Source organism: Triturus cristatus, chromosome 4_2 (genome assembly GCF_964204655.1).
Source record: "Triturus cristatus chromosome 4_2, aTriCri1.1, whole genome shotgun sequence".
NCBI classification, from domain to species: domain Eukaryota; kingdom Metazoa; phylum Chordata; class Amphibia; order Caudata; family Salamandridae; genus Triturus; species Triturus cristatus.
Genome location: NC_140586.1, coordinates 378,436,683 through 378,459,749, shown reverse-complemented (window position 1 = coordinate 378,459,749; position 23,067 = coordinate 378,436,683). Strand labels below are relative to the sequence as shown.

The window sequence follows — 23,067 nt, the reverse complement described above, 5'->3', positions numbered from 1 at the left end:
TACGCTCCCGATTTAGATTAATACAATCAAAGGTCTTACATAGAACAAACTACACAATCAATACACTAGTTAAAATGGGCAACACCAGCTTGCCACTGTGCCCCAGGATGTGTGGTCCAGTGGGAACTGTTACACATCAATGGTGGGACTGCCCAACAATTCAGAAATACGGGGACAAAATTATATCAAGGATGCTAACACTGTGCAGGAAGGTAGTAGTGGCCTCAGCCCAATGGTGTCTCTTAAACATCTGGGGAAAAACTGACCTTACGGCTAGAGAAAGAACCTGGGTCACCCTAGGTTTTATACTTGCAAAACACTACATCACGAGGAAATGGAAGGGGGTGAGGGGGGCCTAGGTATCGATACTGGGAGGCAATATGGATTGGTGTATGCAAGCTGAAAAGGTGGTCTACGAAAGAGGTTGTCCGCAAAAGTGGTCAAAGATCTGAGGGGGGTGGAACAAAATCAGGGGATGATCTGCATGCCAGTTGATGGAGTTTCCCCACATGGGGAGCAGTAGTTGAGAGAGCACAAGATATGCAATTGATAAAGGTGGTAATACTAAAAACTGATGTTTGTCTTGCAATATGTAAGAATCGAAACTGTGAACATGTATCGAGTTAAATGTTTATTGTATTCGCTTTGTGACCAATTTCCAATAAAAAGAAATTTAAAAAAAAAAAGATTGATTAGCATATGGCTGGGTCTGAACTGGGGCGGCGAAGTAAGATAAAGAACGATGATGGATTCAACCCTGACCTCCGGCCATCATATCCTTGTGTGCACTATTTCAATGAGCAATATTTCATATCTGTAGTCATCATGTCGGGTCCTCAAAACACACTAATTCTTTCTGGAATGTGAAACTACCTACAAGACATTTGCTTTATTTTATAAAATTCTGCTCCATCCAGAACTGAAATGCTTCTTTATTGATACCACTACGCCTTTATAGACAGATATGGAGTATGAGCACTTTACAGATGTTGTTGTAGTCTTCTGGTCAGCACTTCAGCTTTACCCATAGCCAGTAAGGACTACCAAAACGAGAGGTGACGCAAGCAAGGTCTTTTGTGGAGTGTTTTTTTGATTAAGTGATTCAGACATTATAAAGCATTGATGTCTACAGTTAGAATTGTTTTATGCAATGCAAACACGCCAGAGCACATCTGATAGCTGGGTCTGGTGGCTTAGTGGACTAATGTGTGCACTATAGGGGCCTGTGTTCGATCTCATGGTGACAGGTTCAAATTCCGGAGGGTCCACTAAGCCTTTTATCCTTTTGAAGTCAATAAAATGAGTATCATTGAGTTGAGTAACAATAAACATCAGCTATTCAGTGCCAAGAAACCCTCGGGTGAACATGCACTATACAAATACATGTTTTGCTTCAGTAAAAGGAGTACTGGTGTAACTGGGACAACATTAATCAAGCCCTTGAAAAACACACAGTTGTAAACACCTATATGGGGGAGGGGGTTTAGACATCTTGCAATGGATCCATTCATTCTCTAGATCTTTGCCATCCCTGCCATTCTTACTTAGTCATTGCAGTCACAAAGACACTTCTAGTCTTTTGTCGAATGTGAAGTGCATGCAAAATAACTTTAACCCTCACCAGTGGGGCCATCATGGGAGACACTCCATGGTAGTGGTGTTGGGGTGCAGAGGTCCGGGCCAAATAGGCTGGGGGTGGAGGATGAAGGCAAGGGGTAAGGAAGCAGTTAGTTTTTTAAGAATATGATTAGTGAGTTGTCCAAAATTATTGATCGGAACAAGAGGCACTGCATTGGAACTGAATGGTTACAACTAATTAGTTAAGGAATTTTCAGGTTTTTCCCTTACAAAGTTTCCTTTGATTGTTAAGAAAGTAGCAGATGGTGAAACTTTGAAAATCAAAGATAGTCATGGGACATTATATGCTTGAGAGAGAGATTTTGGCATTGTTAAAGGAAAGTAAAGAACATCCAGGTCTAAAAACATTGAAAGTTCTCTTTCACGTGTACGTTTCAGTTCATATTTTTTTAATCTGTCAAAGAACACTAACCACTTACTTAGATCATTGAATATCTAAAGGAAGCACTTACATATTTAAAATACAAGTTTAACCATTTCTAGCCATTGTTGTGTTAATTTCCAAATGGTATTCAACGGCTTATTAGACTACTAGAGGCTGTGTGTTGGCAATAGTGATTCTTTAGAAGGGTTTCTGAAAAGGATATCATATTTAGCAGCAAACAGAGTTCTGCATGCAAGCAAATTCATAAAGCAGTAAATGGCTGAGCCATATCTTGGGTTAACTTGAAGTGTCAAAGCACAGGTCAAGATATCAAAAAATAGGATCTAAACCATGCATCACATGTTGTATAAAAATATTCCTTTAAACTAAAATACACATATATATTTCTTCAATATATGTATTTCATCAGCTTAGAACACTAAAGCAATTGTTTCTGCTAAAAACACAAAGGTTATAGTGATGTTATAGTTACGTTTTGAAGCTACAAAAAACGTAACGTGAAAAAAAAAATGAAATTCACCAGTTATAGTTTAGTGAGCTAACTATTACTTATGCCCCTGCTAGCCACTGCTTATAACCTCCAATATTACATCACTTATGACAAGTTAAATAACATAATTGATGACATAACTGATGACATTAATAAGGACATTACTAATGACAACACTGACTGCATAAACCAAAATGACAGTTTCTATATAGTTTTTGGAGTACAAAGTATTTAGCAAACTACACCTAGACCTAATTTTCTATTTCCTCTCTATTTGTAATGTGTATACCATTTTGCAATATGCCAGACATGAAACATATCTTTAAAATCACCCACATCTAGTTGTTATTCGGCTTTTTTTAGTAGTGTTCAGGTGTGTTATAAACATAATGGATCTCTAGATACTAATACAATCAACAACTTATTAACCCTTTCCCTGTGCGGGCGATTAGCGCAGTGGGCGGAGACGTGACGGAACCACTCGTGACGGAGTGGTTCCGTCACGAGCACAGCGCCACTGCAACTGCCCCCAAACCCCCCCAGCGCCGCGGCGGAATTCCTGCCGCGGCGAAGGGGTTAAACCTTGAATACTGTCCATAATAGTGTTTTGTTATTATTTATCATGATGTGTATTGGCTGTTAAATATGTCATTTGGCATAGAATTAAAGTCAGTAGCTTCACATCTATCCATTAGCCAATGATAATGCATGTACAAGCAAGCCCTACAGACAACATTACTAGGTTCACAACAATATACCCTACACATATTGCGGAAATATGCAGAATGGCATACATCATTTGAACAATGCTTACAAATAAACTGGGATTTCAACAGCTTGGAAGTGAATCACACATACATTAAACATTCTTCAACAATGTATACTGCCTCAGACTTTTCAATAAACTTCTCCAAATAAATATCCGCACTTTATAAATCTCCAAATGGCATAGAAATGTTCAAATGCACCACTTGACAACTCTGTATCTTCAGCATGTGCACAGAAATCTCCAGGTGAATAATGTATATTTTGCTAACATGAGTTTGATTTAAGTCGCAATCTACATGAAACATGTCTGCAACACATATAAGGGTGCGGCACTCTCTCCGTTGTTTAAATTATGCACTGTTTAACTTAAAACGTAACTGGCACCTAAATTGTGCACTATATAACTTCAACCATGTTAAATCAGACTTCTACGCAATACTACACTATTTATTAGTATGAACATACATGTACATAGTCAATCTATAGTGTATTTTTATAGGTTCCTCAGTACATACTTTAATTTTTAAAGTGAACTACCATTTCATAGACTAATTTGCAAAACATTGGTTTGGATAATGCCATCGGTGATATCAGTGATGTCGTCAATGATGTAATTTAACATGTCATGAGTGATATAATATGTGAAGTCAGAAGCAATGCATCGTAGGAGCATTGATTACAGTTAGCTCACTATATAAATGGTGAATTAAACATTTTTTTGTTTTTAAACATTCAATTTTTTGTGGCTTCACGACCTCACTATACAGTCACTATAACCTTTATTTTTTCAGTGCATTTCAGGATTTTTTTAAATCTATTCTACATTTATAATACTTAACTCCTAATTACCAAAATCTCTACAAATTTCACACAGCAATATACAGTACAAGATCCCTAACCAGACATTGTGCTCAGCTGTGTGAAAGCATCCACAAACTATTGATATCAATCAATCAATCAATCATTTGTAAAGTGCACTACTTAACCGCGAGGGTCTCAAGGCGCTGGGGGGGGGGGGGGGGGGAATTATGCTACTGCTCAAAAAGCCAGGTCTAGAGGAGTATTCTGAAGGTCAGCAGGTCTTGGGTCTGCCGTAGGTGGATGGGGAGGGTGTTCCAGGTCTTAGCGGCGAGGTGGGAGAACGATCTGCCGCCGGAGGTCGCTCTTCGGATGTGGGGGACTGTGGCGAGGGCGAGGTTGGCGGAGCAAAGCTGGCAGGTGGGGGTGTAGAAGCTGAGTCCGCTGTTGAGGTACGCTGCTCCGGTGTTGTGGAGTGCCTTGTGTGCGTGGGTGAGGAGCTTGAAGGTTATCCTCTTATTGACGGGGAGCCAGTCCAGGTCTCTAAGGTGGGGTGTGATGTGGCTGCGGCGAGGAATGTCAAGGATCAGGCGTGCAGAGGCGTTCTGAATGCGTTGAAGTCGTTTCAGGAGTTTGGCCGAGGCTCCTGCGTAGAGGGCATTTCTGTAGTCCAAACTGCCAAAAACAAATAATAAAGAAGTTGCCCTGCAGCACGGGCACAACACTCCTGGCACTGAAGTGCACTCCTTTTTTGACAGCTGTGCCCATACAATCAGGCAAAAATGCCCTGACTCACAGGGCAAGACCGCCAATGGATGAAGTGGGCTGAGCCATGGCTCAGAGCTGTATGCTGCAGTGGGCGGAAACAAATTTTGAATGACATTTGAACAGACCAACGGATGGAGAAGACTATCAGTTTCCTGTGTATTTATGTGCTTAATTTTGATTTTTGAAAACATGAACTAAACTTGAACGCTGGTTCTAGGCCAAGCTTACAAAAAAGCCTTGTTTACATGTTCGACTCCACAGGAGATGTGGAAGCAGAGACGGTTAAAAGCATGGGCAAAGAGGAAAATTGCCCAGGCCCCCATCTTTCAAGGACCCCACAGGGAAAGTGATCTTTATCTGACCTCTGTATATTTCCTCATCTCAAATACTCTCCCTACCTCTAACTCTCACTCCTCCTCTGTGGATTTTTGTGACAACCCCCCCCCCCTCCCCATTAAGATTTATTTCAGACGTTTTTGTATGACCCCATTAGTGAAAGTCTAATTCAATATTGTTCGGTGTAGTAAAATTTAAAGTTATTTCGAACAGCCTCCCCCCCCCCCCCCCCCCCACCCACCCTTTCCAAATATAGCCTGCCCAGGGCCCCAAAAATCCTTAAGATAGGAGGGCATGCTTACAGCCGCTCTGCATTCTGAAGGGCTACGCAAAACCGGTCCTAGGATGCTTGGACTGTACCCATTGGGCACAGGGTCAAGACTGATTTGGATATGGCTGGGTCCAAACAGGAACGGCATGGTGAGCAAAAAAACGATGGATTTAGGCCCAGATCTCTGTCCTGGGGTGTATGTATGACATTGTTCTGCATTCTGTCCATCAATTGTTCTTTTTGCTCTGCATTCTAAAAGCAAAGTTCCCTTTAACAGACTTCGATCGGGCAATAGGATAATGTTTTAAGTGTACTACTGTTCATTATTGCGTGACTTAGCGGCCCTCAAAGAAACTGACAAATAAAGTCATAACGAAATATCACAAGTGAGTGAATGCACAGTTGTTAGTTTATATTTACATAAAAGCAAAGACTTAGCACGCAGTGGTCCACTACGCCATACCTCTCAATGGCAAACGGGAAGCAGAACTTTGGCACACTCTGCAGCACTTCCTGTAAAAGAAAAGAAAAAAGACACCGTGAGGTATTAGAACGGCTTTGCTGCAAACCACAGGCGGCACTGCGCCAGAAGAACTGAGGATTCTACATATTAACACATTTCTGAATAAGAAAACAATTTTTGACTGAAATAATTGATTATTAAAAGGGTATTATGCAGGCGCTCGGCGGCAGATGCAAAGGCAATGGTAGGGGAGCCCCGGGAGGGGGAGGTCCCGGCCGTGAGGGCTCTAACACCCTTCACATCTCCGCCGGGGCTGCCTCCAAGGCCAGATGGATTCTGCGAGAAGCCCCGCGCCATATGGGCCCGGCTCGGCGGCGGCTGCTTGTACCCGCAAACTAGCCACGGGGCCTTCTCGGAGAGTCTGGCTCGCAAACGATGTTTTCATTTACGAGAAGAAAAAATATGCAGGCAAGGGAAACGGAGTCGAGGGTATGAGGATGAATCGCTGGGCGATGGAAGGCCTCTTCTATTCATGGTCAAAAAAAAGGTTCATATTAAATTAAATGTATATAATTAAGGCTTTTTTCGCGGCCCCTCGAAATTCACACCTCAAGCACAACAAATAAATAACTTTCAATTAAAAGTGGTGGAAAAGCCCTCTGTGCTGCTCGAAACAGGAAACTGTAGCGCTGCCTTTTTGGAAAAAAGAAAAAAGAAAGGCAGCTCCTTCCCACAAACAGCATGTTCAGTTGAAATGAGTCATTTCAAGAAAAACATACCCCCATTTCCTTGTTGAATACCTTTCCTAGCTCTGACTCAGCGCAGCACTATGAATGCTACCCCGGGATTCAGAATGAAGTCATTTGCCGCAATTAAGTACATTAGGACAGATATTGGGGGTTTTAAAAAAGCCGAATGGTTTTGTTAATAATTAAGACAGATTTCAGTTGTTGTCTGCGTAGACATGAACAACATTTCAACAGTTCTAGGGTTGTGTGGTGAGAGCGAACACTTAGGTGAGACCAGTTACCACTATTTCTACCACCGGTAATAACAAAGGGTACGGATTTTTGACAGAGCACATGGCAAAGTGAATGATCTCTCGGTGATACGAACAGGTTTCGAATCTGATCAAACTCAATGGGACACAAGACAGCATCACCTGTCAGGCCTGAGGGTTGTGATACGTAAGTTCTATGTAGAACTCTGTAGCACGTTCAACCCACTGAGGTACCTGGAAATGTAACATACAAAAGTTAAAGGTGCTCACCTCATCCAAAACTATCATCAGGATGAGAGATGCTGCTCCATGTTACGGGGAATTCAACCGCAATCTGGGAAGATCAAATCCATGCCAGGTTTTCAGGATGACCACGGACTATGCAAAAGATTCTCTTTTACCTCATAAAAATGTATCTCGGGAGGTTTCCTGAAATTCAGACATGTCTTTGGCTCCCACTGACCAGATTTGGACACGCCTGGCCTACAGTGACCTCATTACCGTTGTGGCGTGCCAATCACAGGCCATAGTGTGCAGTAATCCTTAGGGCGATTTGGCGAAGCAACAATGTTTTTTGAAGATATATTTAAAATATATTCATTAGGGAGTTTTGTATAGTGAGCTGTGGAAGTGCAATCTCGTCTAGGCAACCTGTTTGATCGCCTTACGTTAAGGTTTCACCAAGTATACAAAGATACACAGAATAGTCATATAAGGGCAAGCAATGTCATCGTACAGTAACTAGATTATTGTTTTATGAAGTGAAGAATTAGCTCCCCTCGCAAGTGGGAACAAATTGAAAGTGCCCAAGATTGTGGAGGAAGGAAGGAAAAAGCCTGGGTTACTCTTCAGATCCTGAATCTGAGGCACATTTACACCAGTTTAGAGGAAGAAAGGATGTGGCAGAACACCAACAACTTGCTCTGTCAAAAAAGCAGACAACAGTGATAATGATAATAGAGCACGCTTTATATATGTTTCACTTGTTTCGAGGAATTGTGAATTTGCAATATGCGCCATTATATGGCCATTGTATTGAATGGGAATCATTTTTTTAATAGGTAATATATGTTTTAAGTTGCCTCATAATTTTAAATAGTTTTATGAATGTTCACTGATTTTCTACACTATAGTTTAACATTTGTATCGATTATTTTTTTATACTGCTATTGAATATTTGTGCTGATGTAGTTATTGGGATGTAGGGTCTCTGAGGAGCCTCTACTCTATGTTAAATGTAGCACTTGCCCCCACAGAGCTCACCGTTTTGTAACTCTGTAAATAACCGTTATTTCTTAACTCCAGTGGTTCCCACACCACCACCAAGCTTGGAAGGATGAAAATGTCAGTAGACACACAGATCACTAATTATTAACACAAGTATTAATTTCCCAAAAACATGATTAAAAATCTGTTGCACTGTTGTTCGTTAGAAATTAAAAAGAATGATATAACTTTGAGCTAAGGTTATTTCAGAATGACAGCTGCCGGTTTTTTAAACTTAAAACAGAAGTAAAGACTTCAGGCATTAATGTGTTGGACTGGCTTTGAATCCTGTACCAGCACATTTCCCAGATTCAAAAGTGACAAAAAAGATACTTCCTACCAGTTATCTAGTACTAAATAGAGAACAAAGATCTCAGAGATGACATAGAGGCTACCCAGAATCCTCGAGGTGTGTTTCTTGCTTGTTTTTGCCCCAAGTGCCCCAGCCTTTAACCTCCTTTTCGCTCCGACATGCCATACGTCTATGTGTGCCGAGCTTAGGGTGGCATTCAAAGATATCCAAGCCCGGCCATGCACTGTCATGCTGGACCCATGGAGGTTGCAAGGAAGAGGGTCATTCGGATATACGCCACAGGCATTTCCCGAGCTTATCAATGGAATGCATCGCTATAGGAAAGCATTTTGGTAGGCCATGGCAAAATAATGCTATGCCACAAGATGAAAACTAAACCTCACTTTTGAGACCAAACTAGGACATAACCAGTTTGGGGCTGATCGTGGTCTCTTCCGGAGGGGTCCTTGTCATGCAGTTTGGGATAGACTGTTCCCAAAAGAGGCAGTATTTTAATATGCCTAAAGTAGGCCTTTATCTAGAGTGGCACAATGGCAAACAACGATTGGTTGAAACGCTACAGCGAGTGACTGCCAGTTGTTAGTCTAAATGCAAGCACTGCTCCAATTACCTTTCCTGTGTATTGTGCAACGTCCTAAATGGACACAGGCATGGCCAGATGTGGGTCCCTTGCTCATGAGGCAGGAGGGTCGAGGCTATACTTCAATGATGAGACCTAACATGGCTGAAACCAGCCTTGGGTTCCCTGTGGGCCCTTCTGGAGGGCACCTCCTTTGGTAATGTGGGAAGCAGTGGTCCCATAACAAACAGGGCCAGTGCAAATTTACATAACGCTGTGCCTTTTTCAAGAGTGGCGCACTTGACCATAAACGATAGGTTGGATTGCTACCCGAGCAATAGCCAGTGGTTAGACCATGTGTAAGTATCCCTCCCTTAACCTTCCATGTGTATCATGACAAGAAAACATCTTATACTGGACATTAAAGTACATTATGGGTCGACCCTTCCAGGGGGATGCCTCAGTGAGCTAAATGCTTAGCGCTGCATTTGCAGGCCACGAATTTTATTCCCAACGAGGTAAAATCCCTCTTCCATCCTTCTGAAGTAGGGAAACAGAGTGGCATTAAATTGGACACCAGCAACAGCTGTTATTTACAACGTTCAGAAATTTCAAAAACTGTTCCATAAAAATCTCTGTCAAAACAATGTATTTTTATTATTATATACGTACTAGCAGAGTAGGCCATTTCACAATTATATTTTTTCAATTTATAAAAGGCTACAATATAATGTCATAGTTTGATGCGTTTTGCATTTCTATGAAGCTGTCTCTCGCTGCCGTTTCCTTTCCGGCAAATCACCACCCCCTTTTCGATTCTATCACCCCCTCCCTCCCCGCCCGCCCGCCGCCTCCCCCCACGTGCGCACACCGCTCCTGCGCCAGGCAGCGGAGCTCGCTTCCCAACTGGCAGGAGCATCCCTCGGGGGACAAGTCTTTAAACCGCCGCACTCTTTAAAATTCAACCAGGCAGCAGGTCTATAGACTGGCGGATAAACAGTAGAGACAAAAAAAATCCTACCTCAGCTTATGTCAGTGACAAAGCAGCTCAGCGCTTGACTGCTTCTCCCCTGACAGTGCGCGCGGGGTTTACACAGATCAATAGAGGCGAGCCCCCCCCAAGCTTCCAGGGCGCGCGTGTCCTCCTTAATTATAGGTGCTATTTAAAATGACGAGATGACGCCGATGAATGTATTTACTAAAGATGCCACGCAAAGCTCGCTTGAAAAAGGGCTGTAGTCAGTAGCTGCGTTGTTTTGCAACATGACTTAGTTAAGAGATGAATAAAGAAACAGTGCACCGTGAGTCTCTGCCAGGTCAAAGTGCTCCAGTCCCACCTCTCTGTTCTCAAAACTTTCAGACTTGGACACAAAAATCTGCATGTTCCATGTAACTTGTATGACCCCACTCTCAAAAAAGAACATAAACATAGACAGATCATACCACAAGCCTTGCTATCAATAGTGCGCAGCAGGTGCAGTGACAAGAGGTCCTAGACGGGTGAGGAGGTGCAGTGCTTAATTTGAGCCGGTGCTTGCAGGTGTGGGGTACCGGCACTTATTTTTGGGGACCAGCACTTCTTTTTCCCGTATCAGATATATCAAGTGCAAGAGAGGGAAAAACACACAGATCGTAAAGATGGAGGAAGAAAAAGGAGGAGGAAGAAAAAAAACCTGTAAAACTTCCTTAAAGAGAAAGCAGGAACCTGCAAGGGCAAGAAAAATGGCAGAGTGTGTCTGGTAGTTAATTAAAGACTGCCGGCCTTGGTATTCGGTACGCCGAAATTTGATTGCAACGGCCACCAGCTTCTGTGCAGAGCTGCGGACACCAGCACTCTTTTTTTCACAAATTAAGCACTGGCGAGGAGGCATCTCTTGCCACAAGACTGGGTCTTATGTAAAGTAACATGTTCACAGTTACTGGGCTTGGACACATGCAGCCTGGCTTTGATCTGTACTAAGGAGCCACTTGGTACCCCACTCACAGGCAACGGCATCAAGGTTTGCCAATCTGCAGATGATACGCAACTTTACTTGAAAGTTTCCTCTGCTTCAAGCATCCCACGCCTCAAACACAGCTTGTACATCATCTGTATATCCAGCGCCTACCTGAAGTTCAGCGCAACAAAAACAGAATTCCTATTATTTGCCAAGAACAATAAAAAAGTTAGTGAAAACTAGAGGTGGGTGAGCCAACAAATACAAATGAAGAGGGCGAGCCACGGGTCAGACTTAGCTCCTAGAGCCCGTGCTCGAGCCAAGCTGAGCCCTGAACATGTTTACCATGTAAATCATTCAACAAACATCATGCAAAATACGAATAAGGCTCGTCAAAATTAAAAAAGTGTATTTCTTTTACATGTGGAAGTTTTTAAATTAATACTCACATTACAGCCCTGCTCTTAGAAGTACTTGTTGAATGTGATCGTGTTTACTGTGCCATTAGTGAACTAAGAGGCAAGGCAGCCGTCATGTGAGTCCTATATGTGGCCCACATTCTTATAGCTAGAGCAACACTAAAGTTTATTAAATCAAAGACAGTACATTTTTGTACAGCTGGTCAGTAGGCGTTGTCAACGCTGCTTTAGCAGCTAAAGTGGGGGTTGTCACTGGGCCTCATGGCCTGGTAAAACAGCCCTCTAAAAAGTTAATTAGCTTCATTTTGGATTCTGCAGGCAAAGCCTACTATTAACGCATTAATATCAGGTCTGGTCTAAGACAATAGGCTCAAGAGCTGCTAAGTGAGTCAAGTTCATTTATGGGGACTTAAAAAAAAAAACATCTGTAAAGGGGGACAGAAAGGGTAAGAAAGAAAAAATAAGATGATTAAAAAAAGGAAAATTGGTAAACAGAAAGGATACGTCGGAAGGTAGAGAAAAGTGGCGCAAGTAAGAAAATGTAAAAGCAAGGGATAAAACAGGTAAAGAAGGAAGGGTAAATGGATAGGTGAAAGGAAGGGAGGAAAGGTAAAAAGCACAAAGGCAGGAATGGTAAAAAGAACAAAGGCAGAAAGGGGATAAGGAGAGTTGAATACATTGTTGAAAGAATGTCTGGAAGGAACAATATATGGATGGATGGATGATATAGCCACTGGATGGATGGAATGAAGGAACTATGGATGAATGAGTGAAAGTATGGATGGACGGATTGTCCAGCGAATGGATGGAATGGTGAAAGACAATGAAAGTGTGAAGAGATCAAAAGGTGAAAGAGCATGCAAGAAAGGAGGGTGATTGATAGGATGGGAGGATGAAAGTATAGATGGGTGGATGTAAGGGTGAATTGAACTATTCAAGAATGAGTGGGACTAATCTCTCTGTGCCATCAGAGGTCTAGTTGTAAGTTGGGGTATTTTCATTTTCTGGCTACTCCATTGCAGCTGGTATTCTGAACTCTCGCATTTGAAGGTATGCGATAATGGAGAAAAAGGAGGATCAATAAAATAAAATATTTGCCCAAGATCACACATTTTCTTTACGCAGGGAAACTGGGATTACTTCAGATTTTTGGGTTTTACTGTACAAATCAGCTACTAAATGGGTATTAATTTGTCTCCACCTTTTACATCTAACATTAATGCTTTGTTTCTACATTTTTGTGCATGAGGGTACAGCAGGATTGGCAGGCAGAAGCCGCAGGATAGCTAAGCTCATTATGGTCTCGAGGTTCCAACAGGACCATGATCAGAGCCAGAGCCAGGCTTCACACTCGAGCCCGGCTCAAGCTTTCATTGGTTCGCCCAGCTCTACTGCAAACCTGGCTCACTGAAACAACCTTGTTGGCTTTGAACCCCAAATGTTACTGAATGCCAAGGACTTGGATTCGACCTGGACAGAAACTTCGCCCTCAAAGAACACATTATCAAAACAACAGAATGTCTGGTACCAGCACTTTCTTCTAAAGAAAGTCAAACAGTTTCTTCCAGAAAGCAACTTCAGAACTCCTGTTCAAACTCTTGTACTCTTTGCATCTGGATGGTGTTAATGCCAACCTCCATGGCCTTCCAGACTCCACACTGGCTTCTCATTAGTGTCATCCTACATGCCACAGCAAGTCTCATACAGGGCTGGAGAGATCACATCACTCCCATTCTCATGGGACTTCTTTGGTTCCCCCTTACTGGACCATCTTCAAAACTAGCTGTATCATTTACAAAGTTATCACAACCAGTACCCTTACTAATTTTACAGACAAGTGCACCATCTTTAGTGGTTTTCGGCACACCCACAGGGAGGAAACATCAGTTACAGTCAAAGTGGTGTAAAAAAACCGCAGACCTTTTCCATCTATGCACTCAGGAGGTGTAACAGCAACCCTCCTATCCATCAGAACCACACCAACACTGTTCCACTTTAGGAAAGTGTTGAGACACACCTCTTTAAAGAGGACTACATCACAATACATTACCCGTCCACAACCTGGCTTCCTTCCTTACTACTCAAGGACTTTAATCTTGCTTTTGATCATGTACAGCGCTCCCTTGCTATCCGGCTAGGTTCACACTATAGAAGTACCACCTAAATACATATCCACATATAGCATAAAAAAGCACTTTGATGTAAGGAAGCTAAATTAAGGGGAGGGAACACGATACCGTTAAACTCATACTGATCAAGACCACCAGACATATAACTTCCACGAGACAAGGGCTAACCAAGTCAGTAGCTAAGAAATAGAAGACAGAGTACAGTATGCCCCTAACCACCTGAGCGCTCACCTTCCCTTCTGCCTTGTTCCATTTGCCAGCCCCTTCTCCTTCTTTCTCTCTAGTCCCTTTCCTCTGTTTTACACCCCCCCCCCCCCCCAATTTTAACTTCCACCGATCTTTCTCCTGCTCACTCGCCTCCCTTTGTTCTGTCAGTACTCACATCCTCTCTACTGGTTTGGAAACAGAAAGACATTTCTGAATGTGTTCCATGTCATAGGTCTACCAAGAGAACAGAAATTAATTGCACTGCTCCAAAATTGCATGCAGACTGTGGGTCTGTGGATAAAGCTATTGTCAGAGCCAAGGCATCCATTTTTCCTTTAACCTCTGCTCTTAGCTGGGTAACCGATAGTTATTGGTGTTATAATTCCACACACAATGTTGTTCAAATGTACACTACACTCATACTTTCTGGCTACCACAAGAAAACAAAAAATAAAGAAATAGTGCCCACAAAGTTTCTCAGCTGCTACAGAGTTCTAATTCAATAAAAAATGCACACCTTATAAAAACACGACAAGAATGTCATTGTTGTGTGTCTTTAGATTTCTGATGATGTGCGGTTTACAAACCTGCACAGGAAATCGTTGATGTGGTGACAAGAAACGCCCCTTGCTTGAGGGAAGTGTTAGCTGAACAGAGACTGAATCTTGAAATGAAAATCGTTTTGAGCAGGACTTCCCAATTAGCACTGCAGTCACGTGCCAGGGGGCGGCATGTCCCGCTGTGGTGGAAAGACCAGTTACAAACGGTTTCTACGCGGCCCACTCGCAGCATATCTGCTCGGGGCGTTGAACTGCGCGTGCTCAACGGAGGACGCAATGGCGGTTCTACTGGTTACGTAGAAATGGCAGCTGAAACGAATTATCATATTTAAAGAACAATGTCTAGCTCCAAGATTACAGTAAAAATATTCAATAGCTATTAACCACGTATCAAAAAAGGCAAAATACTGGATAAAGTAGGAACCCTTTGTCACTGGGCAAATGGTATTTCCAACGGGGGCTCTTGACTCGAAAAACACGTGAAAGCCTCTGTTGGGAACGTGAGAGCACGGGTTCTGCACGAGGCTCTGGAAGCAGCTGGGCAGGAGGGGCTCGTGCCGGGGAGGGGGGTAGCACTAGCCTAGGACACCAGAGAACTTGGGCCTGCGCTCTCTGCTGCCAGTGTGTCCTCAACCAAACTCCAGCTTCAACTGCAGAGGGGGCAGAGCACCGTGGAACGCACATTTAATGGAGCCACGTGGGTGTTTGCTGGATCAGAAGTACTTTTAAAAGATCTCTTCCCCTGGTTTAAGTCTCACTGATGAGCTAACGGGCCTGGTTGCTATCCGGGAATACCCTATAACGAACCTGAAGGCTTTGAATCATATTTCTTTAAAGGGAGACAGTCCTACAGAGAGCGAAGCATGATGCATTGGGTCATTTTTAGAGTGCTTGACAAGGCCCAGATCCCTTGGTATGCTCCACTTTAAACACAGGTGTCATTTAGCTCCTGGGTGGCCAATGTGAGCCCAGGAGGGTGACATGGGTGGTCAGTGAGAGTCCAGGAGAGCTGGGGCCGGTGCTTTAAATGAGCAGGTACTGAGTACCTGCACTTTTCAGCACTGCTGCAACGCATTTGATGGGAGACAACTGACACTTCTCATGTGCAAACGGACACTCTAAATAGTGAGTACCTGCACATCTATTTTCCCATTTAAAGTACTGCCCATGACATCAGTCTAGATTGTCTGTATGCAAATTTGTTTTAAGTATATAGACTGCAAATCCGGCATGGATTTGGAGCTCATGGACCAATGTTGGACACCCACCACCGCGTCTGTAAATAAAGTACCCATTTCTGCAGATGCTTCTTGTTAACCTCATCTCTTTTTCCCAGCCTTTTTTTTTTACGACAACCCCTAACAATATAGGAGTCATCTTGAGATCAGCAGCTTTTATTGGATTAACTTATTTTAGAATTGTGTTCTTTTTGGCCACAGTTTGTGTCATCAATCTCACAGGTATTACCATCTTGAAATGTGTTGCCAACGACATGAAACTGCCCTGGAGCAAGTGACTGCAGAAGCTAGGAAGGAAATCACAATAACCAGTCCTCTGTATCTATGCCCCAAAACTTAATAAACAAATCTCCCCTCGCCGTCTTCCTAGTTTACTGACGAGGCGTGAGTAAAGATAGAATTCTGATGTTTGGGCGCTCAGCTGATTATGCCATCAACGCAGTAACACCACAACCCATACAATAGAAACTTTTGAAAGTCATAGTCCAGAGTACCGAAAAGTGCTGCAATCCCATAATATTTGCATATAATTAACAATAACAGACCCAATTACATGGACTAGTGACTCACATTTTGGACTTTGTAACAAGAGGCTCTGGGTTGAACATCTCTTCTCCTTAAATGTTGGGCAAATCATGTTATCTTCATTAGCCACATTTCATTTATTTTTTTTATCAGGGCTACTTTTTATGCAGCAGGATACCACATTATGCGGTCTTGCAGCAAGAAAAGGCAAATTATGTGGTATCATGCAGCACAATTTATGATAGTATTGATTAATTATTTTGCATTTTTTCTTACGGTAACTCTGTCTGGGAAACAATTTCCCCTCATAAGTACCAGTTTAAAAACCAAATAAAGCAATAAGCCACTGAAAGGTGACCAATCAACCTTTGCGAAGGGCTTTGCACTACGCAGGAACACATGTTGCAACATTTTTTTGTAACTTTTGATTCATTTGAGCTAGAAACAAAATGTATGTTAAAATCTGCAGATTATGCAGCAGATGACGAATTATGAGGCAAATGTGGAAAATCCATAATCATGCAGAAAACACAGCAGCCACAGAATCACATAATTCCAGTGGCCCTATTACACATTAACAAGGCAGAGAAACAAACTCAAAAGCACCACTATGGACTAAACAAAACAATCATTGCCAAAGCCAATTGGTCTGGCTCTAATGTCCTAATGTATGCAAATACAACCTTGCAACAATGCAGTTTTCATGTCCATATGCTGTCCGAATGCACTGCATACACAACTGCTGTTTAGCACATTACAACTAGACACAGGAGAACTAAAAGGCTGACGACATAAAAGTATGATTGGAAAAGAGTTTGGCTGATCCCTGCAATGTGAGAAAATGAATCATCATTAGATGGTCGATTTAACAGGAGATTGGTGTTCTGTTCTTGTTGATGTGATCGCAGCCATCATGTATTTGGCTAAAATGCACATTATAAAGAACGTTGAAAAAAAAGCATGATTTGAGAGGGACAGAAGACTAAATCCAGGCACGTTTTTAAAGATATTCGCATTGTAACTATGCACCCGTAGGTTTACACCCCTATATAGGTGAGGTTTACAAATATCAGGAACTCAAAAGCCTTTCCAAGATAACTTCTGGTGAGGTTTCAGAATTGCTGATTACATCTATATAAAGGACTTTCGGCATGCATAATGAAATAATCGAGCATAGTGTACAACTGCATAAGGGGGGAACTACAATTGTATTTGTGCAGTAACACTTTTTGTCCTCCACAGAGAAAACACTTTTTTGATTGGCAATAGCCTTTTCCCCTGCACCACCACCAATGCTGGAGGAGTTCCATTCCTATATGGACTACAGAAAGGGATTAATGCATGTCCTTGGCAGGAGTAAATATTTGACCATGTATAAGGGTGGAAGTGGGCCAGGAAAAAGGTTTGTGAATTTACACAAACACAGTATCTCCAAAAATTCCAGAAGAACCCACGCCCTAGAGACACCTTTTCTCCTCAGGCCAGCAAAATCAAAGTCAGCAAATAAGGAGGTCTGAAGGCAAAAAGTTAGGGGAAACCATGCCAAGGATGCCAGGTCTAACAGTGCACAAGTAAAATACAGTCACTCACAGCAAGAGAAACAATGTACTCTCCAAATGACCCATTACCTCATGCTGTATGCTAAAGTGTGCAGAAGCAAAATGTGAATGACGTGAGCAACTCAGTGGATGAAGAGGACTGACCGAAAGCCTCTGTATTAACATATGAGGGTGGCACAATACCTAAAGCTGTTTTGAAGCCAAGCCTAAAAATAAGGGCTCAAAAATTTGTATGAATAAAAATAATGGATATACGGACATATGGAACCTAAGAAAAAAGGTGAACTATTCATTAACCCACTGTTAACCACTTTCTTGAAATTGTTCTAGGTTTTTTGTTTTTTTGTTTGTATAGAGTATTATATAGCGCAAACGTGACCCGAATTGGGTATCAGAGCACTATACAATGTGAATGTGTCCTCATGTAATGCCACTGGTGCTTTACCAGTGGCATTACATGAGGACACATTCATTTTTGTCAGGCACGGTGAGATTAAGCGAAGTGCCGAGAATCACAGGATGTTCAGCGTCATTGCAGAGACTCGAACCCAGTTCCCCAGATTCGAAGTCGACTGCCCTAGCCGTTAGGCCAACTCCTCTCCCCAAGGTTTGCAGGGAGAATAGTATTTGAACAATCCTACAGGTGGTGAGAAGCAGGGTTGGCTAGATGTGGGAATATTCTTAGTCTCATTAGGTCTTGCCTGACCCAGTGCATGCGCTGGTCTGGCGAGACTTATTGAGATGGCTCCAAAAAGTGCTACCTGGCCAGCCTAGAGCTAAAGCGCCGCTTTTACCGTGATTACTTTTACTTTCGCGGCCTCTTGGCATAGCCAATAGGTCTTGCGTTTGGGACCTTATAGGTATTTAGTTATGCAACTGTTGCATGGCTAAACACTTATAAGGTCCCAAAGGCGAGACCTATTGGCTATGCCAATGCTTGTTTTTTGTTTGACTTTATTTCTACATGAATCCTATGCACGAGCATCATTTAGCTGAAAAGCAAATCATGTCTGTGCCTTAGACAGAGGTGCTTGCTGCTCCACTAGGGCTGCTTTCATCACTCGAAGGTCTCTAGCCCCCCTGTCCAGGATAGCAGCTCAGCAGCTCTCAGGATTTTCCCCTGTGCACTCAGTGATCTGATCTGAAGGCCGTTCAGAAGTGGTGGTCAATCCAGGACTAAGTCACAGACCAGTGAGGGTCAACTGCTGCTGCAACAGGAGGTGAAAAGCCTGGCAAGATGGGCCTGGTTGGTTCCGTCATTGGTCACTTGATATGAAAGTTAATAAATTCAGAGGGGCCACATGTACCCCGGGGGAATATACCATTAGCTCATCCTCCTCACACCCCTTGATTGTACTGTAACTGCTTTTATATAGTGTTTACTCTCCTCAAGAAGTTTAGGGTGAGTAGCATGCTACTCCAGAACTCCTAGTTAGTGGTTACTTCAGTTGTTATTAGTTATTTTTGGTAATTCTTGGTTATTAGGACTATTTGTGCTCTTTGCACAGGATACTTGTTCATTTCACTGCAAAAGACTATGTGCTCAGAACTCAGTGATTACTATTTGTATTTATTTGCAGTGCTTCAGCACTTCCTGCAGTTGGAGTGAACTTGCATGTCAGAATAATGTAGTCTTATCGTCTGGCATAAATATTGTATCTCAAATGCCACTGGGTGGAGATTTTCTATTATTAACTCAAGTGGAGCAACATTTTTGCAAACATTGTGTAGTTCTTAGAATGTATGTCATACAATCAGTGTTTAATTGGAGCTGGAGGTTGCTGGTTGGGATCACGTGCACTCATTTACCAGCACCTTTTTTTCCGATTGGACATCTACCAAGAGCAAGAGTGAGAAAAAACAAAAACAAGAAAGGTGGAAGAGAAAGACGAAAAAGTCATAACAAAGGGAGAACATAGGAACCTGCAAGAGTGAGATAAATGGGAAGAGAGTGTCTGGTGGTGGATTAAAGAGGCACAAGGTGGAGTCAAGACTACACAGCCTTGATATTCGGAGTGCTGACTTGAACAGCGCAGGGCACAGGTTTCTGAGCATAGCTTTGGACATAAGCACTCATGCTTTTGAAAACTAAGCTCTGCATACTAAATTCTCGCACAACACCCGGTGTACTTTATGAAGCTGGTAAATCGAGTTTGCGGCATGAGAATTAGACACCGTATCAAAACAAAAAAACGATTAGGCCAATTTTGTACCTTGAACAGTGCACGCTGAGAAAGAACAAAGCAACTAAGAATTTCTCACATTTAATACTCATTTACCCATTTCTCATTCATGTAACTGTGGCCTGGGGATATGTTAATTTGCACCATTACCCACTAAAGTTAAGATTTCTCAGAATATACACATCTACTTAAGGAAGACAAGTTATGATGTTTTGATTTATTTGACAGAAGCCTAATTCCATCTTGGTTACCGTAAGACCTGTGCCATTGTGCTGCCTTCCAGTCTTTGGGCACGAACTGGGGGCAGAGCCACATGTAGATGTAGCCTAACAGGGCTGTAGCTTCCATTGGTGCAGTGGCACTGGGACCCAGAGGCCTCAAGGACCCAACAACCCCTGATTATTCCTGAATTTCACAGTTCAAAAAGCGGCGGGGGGGTGGATTTCCTTCCTTTCTCTTGGCACCCATTACAATCTGGCTTTATCGAGCCTGCTATGCAAAGTAGCTATAAAGTGAGGTAAGTGGCATTTGAGATGGTGACAAACCCAGTTTTAGAAAGCAGAAGGTGGTCTCTCTGACAAACCGTTTTAAGGCCAGAAGTACAATTTGCAACGTTTTGCGACTCTGAATTTGCGACTCAATCAATCAATCAATACTTTATTCGGTACAGAAAAAAGAATACCATAAAAGTACAAATAAAATACATCAATTCAACAATCTAAAAACCTTCATAATACATACATAATACATCATTCATAATAGTGGCAAATAGTGGTAAATTCATTTTGACACAGTACATTACTTTCAGTCTTCTATCAAAGAGAGACAGAAAAATATTTATCTTAAGATATGCTTCCTATGACAATGGTCTTAAAAACATTTTGTTAAAAAAGGACAATTTAAAAGAGACCAATAGGCCGAAATTGGAACAAAGCATAGCCACTAGAGGCGTTGGCACAGTGCAACCCGTGTTACTTCCTATGTCAATGATTTAAAAACATTATGTTAGAAAAGAACGATTTAAAAGAAATTTGCGAATGTCTCAGACACTGTTTGCAATTCCTAATGAGGTCGCAAATGACCTGCCTCATCAATATTCATGAGGCAGGTCGCAATTTGCGAACCATTAGGAATGGCCACCACTCACAGGGATGGTGGCCTGGGGGGGTCAGCAGACCACCATGTCTGTGACTGCTTTTTCAATAAAGCAGGTTTAAAAAAAAAATTTGAAAATGCCTCCTGTTTTCCTTAAAAGAAAACAGGATGCATTTAAAAAAGAAAAATGAAACGTTTGTTTCTTCTTTTAAGAGTAGGCAGTGGTCCCGTTTGCAACCGCAAAAAACAGTCGTACATCTGGCCCTCAGTCCTTGATTAAAATACCTTTACATGGAAAACCATCTCTTTGCAGAGGCGGTTAACTTACCAGTTCTGGATGGGACATAGCATAATAAGCAGAGTTGTTTCGCCTGTCAATCAGCTGTAGATTTGTCAATGGGATGCCACACGTTACTGGTATTCGTTCACAATGTCACTGAAAAAGAGTAGGTCTTGCCCATGTATTTATGAACACTTGGCACTGCTACACAAATGCACCCCGTGCTTGAAAGCATGGAAGGGCTTTCCTACTAAGCTCTGTGGCTTTGGCCCTCACTCCCAGTCCCACGAGAGTAACAGAAGGTACCACACCTCACCGTTTTTCCCCAGTGCGGTTGTACTTCCCAAATCAGAGTTCACACGACTTTCTTTTTGTTCTGTATCACCCGCGCCCCCAGCCAAGCAAATTCCTCCATGTAACATCTGGATGAATTTATTCATAAAACTGTGAATCGGATCACACTCTGTTTAAACCTCATTCTGGATTCAGTGAGTGACTCTGAAGAGTGCACAGATTTTTCATAGTTCCTGACACTTTGTTCGGGTGATGTACTAGATAGAGTTTGACTAGGAACTAACCTGAGATGGCCCAGAAAATATGCGTATGACAAGCTCCATTTTGTGCTTAGTGAAGGAGAAATGCGAGTGGACCTTCTTTAGAGGGTGTAGGGGGATCGCAGCCATAGAGATGTTTGGAGCTTCGAACCACACCAAGGCCACCTTTGACTTGTATCCTTCTGGCCTTGGTAAAAGGAACAGTATTAAAATGGGCAATTTTCTAAAACTATTAGTTGCAGTTGTGCGAGATGGCGAAACTATGGTGTAAAGCACTGTATAAAAATAATAATACTCTTATTGAACGCCACTATGTAAAGCATCCTAGCCGACTCAGATTCTACATTTGCAAGACATGTAAAGCCAGTTTCCACATTTGCCTGGGTATGTAGAGCATATTTGCATTGTCAGCATCCTTGCCTACCTATAGGTAAAGCAAGCCTAGATTACCCATTATTGTATTTGCCACATATGCAGCGCTCCCCTCCATTACACTACCAGGTCCTTATTTCCATGGTAAGGTAAACACCCGTACACTACCAGTTGCCATATTTGAATGAGAAGACCCCTTTCCTTGACCCTTTCCACATTTGACATGGTAGGCAGAGAGTTGGCGCATTGCCGTGATCAACATTTGCTTTGCTGTTCAGAACTGGTAGTAGCAGTCTAGTGCTGAATAGCCCCAATGAAGCATCTAAATATAAATGCATGCCTCCGACTCAAAATGAGGACGTGCACATTTTCTCAAATGGCCCCCTCTACAGTCCGATCACTGTGTTTACACCAGGACTCATCCTCCAGCTTTTGCAGTGCAGGAAAACACATGTGGACAACTGTGCATCAGCACGTCCAACAATTGGCAAATGGGGACAGGCTTTGGAGGACGTTCAGCCAAAATTCAGCTCCCAATATTAACTATCTGTGTTTCAAAGATTTGTCCCAGCAGCACAACGTGCTTAGAAGTTCTGAAAAGACTGAACATGAATTTGTTCCTTCATTGACAAAGTAGCAAAGAACTGATGTGGACAGGGGTTGGGTTTCTGTTTCACTAAGGACTGCCTTTCTGGTTGAAAATGCAACGCTACTACTTAATGGAGACCAACATCAACATACCCATGAGACTGGAACACTATGGTGTCTTTAGAATATACCAAGGGGGTCACTTAGCTGTGTATGGAGGATATGACTGAATAAAAACAAGTTAGGGGCTGAAAAAGAAGACCTTAAGCTGTCTCCTAAAAGAAGATAGGACTGGAACTCCTCAGTTATTGAGGGAGCTGATTCTCTTGACTAGCTGCCAAGTAAGAGAAGGACTTCCCACCAGAG

General features: G+C 42.5%; 1 protein-coding gene across 2 annotated transcripts in view; it reads right to left on the bottom strand.

Annotated features, from left to right (window-relative positions):
- The window catches only part of DENND1B (DENN domain containing 1B), a 1,072,082-nt gene that overhangs the window by 677,471 nt on the left and 371,544 nt on the right, over positions 1–23,067 (bottom strand). For both annotated transcript variants that reach the window (XM_085601836.1, XM_085601835.1), the window contains exon 4: positions 5,918–5,967. In XM_085601836.1, the coding sequence (XP_085457962.1) occupies positions 5,918–5,967 (50 nt within the window). The remainder of the gene's footprint in view (positions 1–5,917; positions 5,968–23,067) is intronic.